The sequence below is a fragment of the Caloenas nicobarica genome, chromosome 3, assembly GCF_036013445.1.
Source record: "Caloenas nicobarica isolate bCalNic1 chromosome 3, bCalNic1.hap1, whole genome shotgun sequence".
In the NCBI taxonomy this organism is placed as follows: domain Eukaryota; kingdom Metazoa; phylum Chordata; class Aves; order Columbiformes; family Columbidae; genus Caloenas; species Caloenas nicobarica.
The window spans coordinates 97978838-97988863 of record NC_088247.1 but is presented as its reverse complement, the minus strand read 5'-3'; the positions used below and the strand labels follow the sequence as shown (position 1 = coordinate 97988863).

At 40.6% G+C, this 10026-nt stretch overlaps 1 protein-coding gene across 1 annotated transcript; it reads right to left on the bottom strand.

The window, feature by feature from the left end:
* Positions 1 to 357: 357 nt before the first annotated feature.
* Positions 358 to 8719, bottom strand: NENF (neudesin neurotrophic factor). Its single transcript, XM_065632768.1, has 4 exons — positions 8513 to 8719; positions 7239 to 7299; positions 5892 to 5995; positions 358 to 5248 (listed from the first exon to the last, which is right to left on the bottom strand). The coding sequence occupies exons 1-4, from the start codon at positions 8657 to 8659 to the stop codon at positions 5072 to 5074; spliced, it is 489 nt and encodes a 162-aa protein (XP_065488840.1). The 5' UTR covers positions 8660 to 8719; the 3' UTR covers positions 358 to 5071.
* Positions 8720 to 10026: the final 1307 nt, after the last annotated feature.

The window sequence follows — 10026 nt, the reverse complement described above, 5'->3', positions numbered from 1 at the left end:
GCGAAGGTTAGATCCAAGTCACTGCTCTATCTGCTGCCTTTGCACAATATGAGAAAACTTTCGGCAAAATCTGAAAGGTAAAATATAGACATTGGGACATCAATTTCTTTTTCAGAGAGGTTTCTTTAAGTTGATGAAAAATTGTCATATTTTGGATTTCCTTCATGGCTTGCACTCAGATTCTTCTAAACTTTTCACTTCTCAGAAGGATATCTCACGTCAGAAGGATAAAGGCTCATGTCAAGAAGTACGGCAAAACATGGTAATCTGAACATCTGTTAACAGTGCAGAATTTTTAATTGCAACACATACAAATAACCTATGGCAAATAGTAATAGTAATTTTTTATTCCAGAATACTTTCTATGGCTCTGCAGTTCATGCACGTGCACAGGTTCTGTTTTTCACAGAACATTAATCTCCATTTCTATCCGTTATTTTGGAGTTCTTGTCAACAGATAACCCAAACCAAGAAGATCTAAGCATAAGTTTTGTAAACAAGTAAATTAGGACTCATGCCTTCTATTGAACAGGAAGAAGAAAATCCAAACCAGAAGGTATATGTAAAGACCAACAGATGGGTAAGGGTACAAGTTTACATTGTTATCATTGACCATATTTGACAGACCAAACATAGGAAGCACTGTCTGTTATCAGACCTGCACATACTGCTCTGGCAAATCTCCCTTACCAGTATAAATATTCCCAATGGCACACGAAGATACATTCTCATTTCCCACCTATTCTGTCATGCCTATGCTGCTAGAGTGCTCCTAGCAGTGATTGAATAGATATTATAGATATTATGTGTGTAACTGTCTACCTAAATCAGTATTCAGAGATAAGGCTCTGAGTTATTACAGATCTAAAAGCCAAGAGCTTTTTTTTGTTGTTTTAGTCAAAGCATTCAAAGACAAGGACTGATTTTTCTTTGAAAACAGTCATTCTGTATACCATGTAAATAGCTTTCAGGTTATAAGTTCACATGTGTTTTACTTTATCGGAATATTACTCATGGTGTGTGGATTTGTGGTAAGTTGCATGGCTTGTATAGTTTCCTGTATGGACAAGAAAACATGAAGCAAAAGCCTGAATGGATGATGGATAACAAAATGTATGATTGTCATCACTTACGTCACTTCTGAGGATTTCAAGATACGCCTGAGAATTTCCAGCGTTCATCTGAAATTATGCAAATACTAACCAGAGCTACTTAGCACATCTTACTGATGTGCAGCTGAATCCTACTGAATGGCAGATTTTTCACTCACAAAAGTACCCAGAGGTTTTTTTGATTCAGCTGATCTGGTTAAACTGAAAGGAAAAAGAAAACTTAGCGTTTGATTTCCTATATGAAATGTTTCACATCTCTTCCGTGTTCTCTTGAGCGGATGCAAATTACATTGAACATATTTCAGATAAGTATATCTGTAAACCACACAAAATACATTTGTAAAAGTCAGATTAACCTTTTTGTTCCCTTGTCTTCTCTCCTGCACCATCAAATGAGTTCTACATGTTCCTGGGAGTCTTGCAAGGGAAAAACTGCAGCAATTAAATGCCTTTCCAAGCTATCACTGTTGAAAATGTAGCCCGATAGTGGTTTTGAACCAAAAGTTAAAGGAGGTGATTTACAAACTGTGCTGAGGCTTCTCACATTCCAAAGCACTGTACTTAAACAGATGAGCATCCTCTTTTAATTTTTACTGAAATGTGGAAGTCTGACAGGTCTGACAAGTGCAGTCTGAAACATGACCCTACACTGATTCCTATGTTACTATGAATTTACAGCTGCTATCATCAGAACACAAAGAATATTAGCCCAGGCTGCAGTTTTCCAAGGCCTTTGCTGTGTAAGAAAACTAAACCAGAAACTGATTCACTTAAATCAATGAAACCTTCATATTTTGTCAAAGGGCCACAAAAAGCGTGGTGTCCGTATACTCATTACATTAACTTCACTTTATGTCTAATCCCAAATTCTTGGAAAAAATCTCAGCCTGCATTCTGGCAGGTGGCCTTGTTTAGATTAGGATGCAATGACTAATAGCTAACAGCTGCTAACACACCTTACACTTTCATAGTAGGATTTTACTTAACTACAATCTCTACAACTGTAAAAATAAAGATAACACTTTGTTCTGCATTTTGTAACCCCTTTACTGAATTTTGGTTGCTTATATTATTAGTCCTTTTGTTCCAGTTGTTAATCAGATAAGTCCTTCTTAAAGTACAGATGACAGAATCTATCCTGTCACAAAATTAGTCCAAGGTATTAGGATCAAAGTGAAGGACTATTGAAAAAAGTGGCAGGTGGGAAACAGCAAGTCAGGTTATGCATCATCTAAGCAATGAACCCACCTGATAATTCTTAACAATCTGAAGAGTAAACTGTTGTTAAATACTACAGGTAGCATTCATTAAAAGCTCAACCATTCAAACACCCATTTTAAATTAGCAAGATGCACATAAGAAGCAGCACAGCAAAAATAATGACATTTGCTATGTTATCTGGAAGCAGCAAGTAAATTGAAAAGAAATTCTTCACCCTCCAAGGGAGGCGTGTAGTAGTAGGACAACTACAGTGGAGCTTTATACAGCTGGCTTGTTTGGAGTGCAGTTTATAGATAGCCAGGGCACCTGTTTTACTGGAATAAAACGGAGGTCGGGGGAATGCAGCTGACTGAAAAAAACAAGGATAACATACAACTTGCTTGTTTTTGAGTGCAATGTATAGATAGTGAGGACACCTGTCTTACTGGAATAATAGAGAGGTTAGGGAAATGCAATGTACTGAACAAAACAACCATAGCAGACAGTTTGCTTTTAAGCAAAACAAATTTTAGGCTACTGGCAAGTAACAACCTTAGACATAAAACCGTGTCATTAACAGTAAAAAGAAATACTGTGGTACTCTGAATTAATTTTTAAAAAGTAGTGAGTGAAAACTTGTTAAGGGTATGTGCCCACTTAAAGCCTTATTGTCATAACAGTGATCTGTTGAGTGGGAACCTCAAGTGAAATAGCCTAGGAAGTTATTAAATGTGAGTCCTTCGGTTCCCTAACTGAAATAAAACCAGAAACATTTTGCATTCTAAAATGCGCTTGGGTGTGATGATCTTATATTTAATGATGATTTAATAACAGAAAGGAAGGACAAGAGCATTTCTCTCTGTTCACAGACATGAGTGAGGGTGGGTTGGATTCACAAGGATCTCACGCTACACAAGTGGGGTTTATATCACCATTTCCTGGGCCAACAGGAGGGTTTCTTCACTGAAACGCACCTGAAATATAGTATGAGCTGAGTTATCTGCTGCAAGGTCAGTGAAGGTGACTTTCATAGCATGAATAGGAAAAGCAGGGAGAGAACAGTTAAGGCTAAGCCACTCGGTGGTGATGAGCTATACTCCAGCTACATCATTGAAATGCAGCTGGATACTCTGATCCTAGATGAAGGCAAGGCTATTACAGTAACCGCAGTGGCACAGCTACTCAAGCTGCCCTGTCAAGAAGCACACAAGGAAGGGAAGGGGAAAAACCAGTAGGTATTGGAAAATGATTTGTGAAATGCTGGCAGAAGAACCACCATCATCACTTCCAAACCCACATGCATTCCCATAAAGATGGCAGGTATACACCCACACCTGTGGGCAGGCATCAGCAAGGGGCCAACTCCCAGCTGCTCTTGGTTATCTACTCAAAAGGTCAGCAGTAATAATAATAGAACAAAAATAATTCTCTGAAGCAATTATATTTTCTTAGATGTGAAATTTTTTTATTCCATCCCAGAGCACCATCCAACAGCAAGGGGGACCCATGGAGTCCCTCCTGCAACTTAAGTGGACTAATGGTGAGACACAAAACAAGTTTAGAGTAAAATCTGTAACATTGTGAAAGAAAGGATAAATAAAAGACCTTTTCTAGTTATTCAACTGACAGGCAGCTGTCCCCTGCAAACCATGAAGTGGAGAATCATCTAATAAAATCTTTCCTTCAAAGAAAATGGCCCAAATGCTAAAGAAACAGAACAAAATATAGAACTGTATTTTTATTGTATTATTAATATAGAATTGGGAGCAGCTGCTCAGTTTTTCCATCTCAATTGAACCTGTCACAGTGGCAGATAAATCCACATACATGACAATTCACATTCTACTTAGGTTAGTGAAAGTCAGTGGTTAGCAGCAATTTATATAGCACATGCTTTTATGGTCCTCTGGTTGCTGAAAGACTGGAAGAGAAACCCAGTAAACGGGGTCTGCTTTCAGCCTACAGATCTGCAGTTTTATATTAGGTTAAAAGCAAAAGAAACATATGAATGCATACTTCATTGCAACAGCAATGATCAAACTAGAGTAAGAACAACTAACAGGAATTAAAAATGAGAGCTGAAATTGTCAATATAAAGATGCTAACAATATTCACAGGATACTAAACTCCTATAATAAAATTGTTCTGTAAGAATATGTGGTAAACAGTGGGCTATCATTTCCCTTTTTTGTCAGTGAAAGAGTGGAAGAAGCTAGAAGGAAACCATCATAATCTAATATAGATGACATCTTTGATAATTATTTTTAAAAATTAAAGTGTCATTTATTCAACACTAACATAATAATAGTCTTATTTATAATGTCACAGTAGTTCTCATGGGGAAAAAAATATTTACTTTTCTTGGTTTACAGCTCCAGGCTTTGCATAAATATTCCACAGGAACTGCATTTTAGGAGATTGAGTGGTTTTATATCCAGTATTCTCAAACCTATCCAATATTAAATCCCACAATGCTTTTTAAAATGTAAGCATCTATTACACCTGTTTGTACATGTGATACCTACACTCACTTAAAGCACAGAGAACTGATGTCAGCTCATCCAGATAATGCATTCACACTTCTCCAAGGAGTGGGAAACAACTTGGGATTTACAAAAAGACCAGTAATGTTTCAACTGTTAAAAACTTGCCTATCTCTTTCTAAGGAATGTAATTTTACATTACACATTTGTAAACAGAAAAATCTAGGCAGAAAGAACTTTCATATGAAAGGCATTGTCTGGGTACACAAATGTTCCTCAAAACTCATCTTTAATGTTGAAATGTGGCTGATCTTCAGGTTTAAAGTCTAGATTGGGGCTGCCATCCTCATTCAGAATTCGTCGAGAAGTATAGCCAACAATTGGATATTTGGCCTTATAAACATTATTGAAGATATCATCCAGGGACTGCAGTTCTTCTTCTGTGAGTCCTGTCTGAATGAAATACGGAAATTAAAGTCCTGTTTCAAAGAAACAAAAGTAGAGATTTTTACATACATTTTTCTTTTTTATTGGTTACTATAAACCTTAGGGTCAGTTTTCAGGCTTACTTTGCAGAGCATGATTAACAAAATTGATAGCATAACCTGTAACTATTATTTTCATTTAAATTCTGCCTTGACAAAACTTTAGTATATTCAGGTCAAACAAACCGTTAATCTCCATTTCCCCTGTGTAAGTACATCACACCTCAAACGAGCAACAAGCCACTGCCGGAAGTGGCATCCAGTGCCATGTCAGTGACACCAGCTAAACTAAATCCATTCACAAAGTGATCTACTCTCTTTGGAAGCATCTTTTTAAAGAGCAGGTAATTCCCCTTTACATGCTTACATAAATTGTATTCGTTCCACAGATTAACAACTTTCCTCTCCAAAACTGTGAGCACTACAGCTTTCATGTGCAGTAGATAGCCATTTTATGTGTTTAAAGAATATTAATGCATTTTGGTTTTAAATTAAAAGACATGAACCAACTTAAATAAACTAATTCAAATTCATTGAATGTTATAATTCATAATCTCGCAAAAGAATAGAACTTTGCAAGATGGAACTAAACTAATACTCTGGTTTCTTACTATGTCATGAGTAAGATCTGCTGGATCCAGAGACATCTTTGCAACTCCTCTTGTTGAGTCTTTTCCAACCAAAGCGTTGTATGGGGCTCCTTTTCCATAAAATTCTGTCAGATTTTAAAAAAAAAAAAAGATAATCCAGTGATGATCTGACAAGGTACAGGATATCTTCAGCCTCTACTTTTCATCAGCCTCATACACTTGACAGTGAACTGAAAGGAACAACTCAAGTCCAAGGCTCTTTTTTCCAAAATTGACTTTTGATTTGCTACTTCTTGAAATTATGTCCCAGTCCTTAAACAACAGGGGATGGAGTTGTACAATACAACTGCTGAACTCCTATACTGAAGTCTTTAAAATTACTTATTTTTTAGGGACCTGTGCTTTACATTCTCCAGAATTTATACAGTGGCAAGCCTCGTCTCATGTAGGATTTGAAGATCAGCCAACGTGTATGTCCAGACAAGATGCACTAACAAGCGTAGTACAAACAAAGCAGCAAGCCATTAGTTTGCCTATTATGACATTAAGGTGAGTGACCAGGACCCCTTTGGTCCCTTCAAGCATTTTACAGAAAGTGTGCTACCTTTCCCAATTTCCATTGGAAAAAAAAAAAAGTAAAATCCCAAGATAAAATTCATAAAGATTATTCCAGCTAGTTCACAGTTAAAAGCATTACTGTCTTTTCATCATTACAACTGTAAATTGGATTATGCAACAGAAATTCAAATGAAAACATCTGTATTTCTTAGGGAAGGCACAAACAGCATATACAGCAATAAATGGTTTAGGTGTAAGAAAACTTTAAAGAAAAAAATTACTTATTCCTCCTCTCCCCTTCAAAATCACAGTCAACTCTTCAAACTCTTCCAGGCCACTGGACAGCACGGGTAGGCCAACACCAGCACAAGAGGAGGTATGAAGCCGTGGCAATGCCGATATTGTGTGTTGCAATACGGGTACATCCAAGTTAGCTTTGATCTGGTCAGTTTGTGGACCCAGTGCAGTAAAACGCTGTAGCACCAGCTTCCGTGTGGCCTGACCACACATCTGGGGAGGGGTCAGGGGCCTGGGCAGGTGGCTTCAGCATTTCTGTGGTCAGTGGCCAAGCTAACTGGGCTATGCTGTCTGTCCATGTGTACTGTAATCTCAAACCAGCGTAGGTTCTAGAAAAAACCTTAGTGGGGAAGGTGTCAGAGGAGAAAAGTCGAGTTTTTATTAAAAAAGGAAAAGCATATTCTTTTTGTTGCAATTGAACTGCAGGCTTCTAATACATTGGGAATATTTAAAAACAAATGACTGAATAATAGCATGAAAACTAAGCAGACAGCAGAGGGGAAGCAAACTTACCTTTTCCAGAAGTGACATCAAATACTACTCCCTTCACCGCCAGGTAAATGGGCTGTCCCTCCTGGAAAGAAAGCCATCAATATATCCTCAACACTTAAGTGCAGGGCAATTAGTTTTAGCTATGAAATCCATAAGCACTCAGGACACAAAGAAGAGAATTAAATTCTCTGTCATACATTTTCTTGTTTGTGTGTGTATACAAGGATACATGTTATCTCTCGAAATTTCTTGGCTGTGCTTTAAACTGTCGCTGAGATTTTCTTTTTTGGAGGATTTAAGCATATGGAATGAGATAATCTTTTTAATGTACATATTACTATCATAGAAGACATGCCCCTCTTGCAAGTCACCTTTTGTCTGTACACTGCTTGAAGATGATCAATTGCATCTTTCTGTTCCTAACACAGACGGATATTGCCCAAGATAAAATGGTGTATGCCAACAGCATTCTTTATTCAATTAACAGAAAACACATAAATAAATGCCCATAAATCTGATCTGCTGCTGTTTTACTTAATAAGCCAGTGTTTCTGCTGTCTCTTTTATGCATAAGATGTATTTTTAGTCAGATGCTGGTTAGTTTCTTGAAAGAGAAGATCCTGAAAAGGTCAGCCAACAGCTTTTTTCAAAAAAGAAGACATACTGTGTATCAATACAGGATTTTACGGTTTCGAATGTGAAGTTCTGCTGAGATTTCTGTGTCACAGAAAGCTACAAACTCTTTAAGCTGAAATTGCCCTGTTATTTCTATAATCTTGGGGGTGGGAAGGGTCTAAATCCATGGTTAAATGAATTAATAAGAGAAAACTACTTTGGCTAAAGTTTATGGTAATCTGAAATTCACTGCCATGAGTACCTTGTCAAACAGGCAACAAGTAAAGTAGGAACATGCCATCTAATTGTCAGTGCACAACTTCAGCAGACCGAAATCCGCAGCTGCCAGGAGGACAAATGAACAGCAGGCTAGCAAAGCATAAATGCCAGCAAACTTCTCACAAATACAAAAAGCAAGTTATCCCATAATTACTGGGAGAGAGAGAGCAGCACAGCAGCAGAGCACGAGAAACCCTAATTTTAAGTTGGTTTCAGGGCACCGAGCTGCACGGACGGTAGCAACGCACGGCCCCGCTCGCTGGCCAGCGGGAGCGAGCGCCACCGAGCGCCTCCTGGGCCCCCTGCCCCGGCTGAGCCCGGCCCCGGGGCTTTCAAGAAAAGGCCGGGGAGGCTCAGAGGCCTGGGGCTCCGCCGCGGCTCAGCCTCCCGCCCGTCCCTACCTGCTGCCCGTCGTATCTGGCCAGCTCGGGCTCGGTGAAGAGCCGCACGGGAGCCTCGGCCGGTGGCTTGAAGCGCAGCTCCCGCTGGGCCGCGACCGGCACCAGCAGCAGGGCGGCCAGCAACAGCCACGCCGCCCCGCCCGCCATGCCGCGGGGGACGGACGCAGGACGGCGGACTCGGCCCCGCCTCCAGCCTCCGATGGCGGCAGCCGGGGGCTCGCTCTTCCCCGCCTGGGCCGGCCGCCGGGAGCGGATTCCTGCCTCCGAGCCTTGGTGGTTTGGGTAAATACAAGTACGTGGGAAGAGTTTAAACCAAGGCGTACGTGGGTAGAAATTCAGTAACAACTTGCGAAGTGCCCGGCGCTACGCGGAGGAATCGCTGGAGGCTGAGGGCTGCAGCGGGGACTCCGCGCCGTGCGGGTTGCAAAGCCGGCGCCGGAACAGGCGGCTGCTAATAAAAGATTCCTCCATTTCCATCCTTCTTCCCCTCCGAAGTTTCTCTGCTTGCTGTTTTAAATGGTTATTCACAAAATCAACACACGTAGGGCAGGCTTTGTTTTTTATGATTTAAAAAAATCCAACCAAACAAAAAAACCAAAACCAACCAACCAAAAATCACACACACACACACAAAATGCAACAACCAAAACAACCACCACCACCAACAAAACACCACAGCAAACTGACATTTTCATTATTTTCAAATGACAAGATTTCCCCATGCTACACTTACATTCTGGGCTGGCAGAAAAATATGCAGGTTGATGTTTGTAATTCTATATAGAATTTAGAAAATTAGAAAGTTTACAATTTAGATATATACCTCACACCTCTGTAGTGCTGGCGAGCGAAGACTTGACGAATGCAAAGCTTGGGATGCTTGGTGCTGGAGCACACAGTCTTCCCAACTACCGCGCTGCAGTTCAAATATTGGTTATCTCCACTCCTCGTACAGTGCGTTGTGAAAGCTGAACAGGTCAGAGAAGGACCTGGACAGTAGACAGGAGATAGAGATGGGTTTGATCTTTGGTTTAAGGGTTTTTTATAAACTCTTCCTGCATAAAGTGAGTCCAGCTCAGAGAACGCCTGTTCCATGTTGCCCGAGGTCATGCTTTTCCACAGGCTGCCCAAAGGCAGTTCTGTGTGTTGGTGTAAGCAGAGCTGGAGCAGCGCATACAAAGCAACATCCCCATGGCTCTCTTCTGGATGACAAAAGCAGCACGAGGGAGCGAGGGCATGTCACCACAGTATGGGGGTGACGATCAATACGCCACATGCCTGTGTGAGGAGCTGGGCCAAGCCTGCAGAGCCAGGGCATGGGGACAGTGAGTTGCTGTGGCCACGGGCTGCTAGCCGGTGCGGCAAGCTGAGCGCAGGTCCTGTTGGGGTGGAAGTTTACAAGGGCGTTACTGTGATTCTTGGGCAGCGAGGTTTGCCTATGCAGCCTAAACAATAGCTGGGCTTCAGAATGGGGTTACCATCCTGGCTGTTAGTCATGTCCATTTGCTGGCTGC

Bases quoted from the DNA above. Each gene is read 5' to 3' on its own strand.
- NENF (XM_065632768.1), bottom strand. From the start codon at position 8,659: ATGGCGGGCGGGGCGGCGTGGCTGTTGCTGGCCGCCCTGCTGCTGGTG. The intron at 7,300-8,512 runs GTAGGGACGGGC...CTTTCTTTCCAG, and splicing joins CCAGATACGACGGGCAGCAG to GAGGGACAGCCCATTTACCT. The intron at 5,996-7,238 runs GTAAGTTTGCTT...AAAATCTGACAG, and splicing joins TGATGTCACTTCTGGAAAAG to AATTTTATGGAAAAGGAGCC.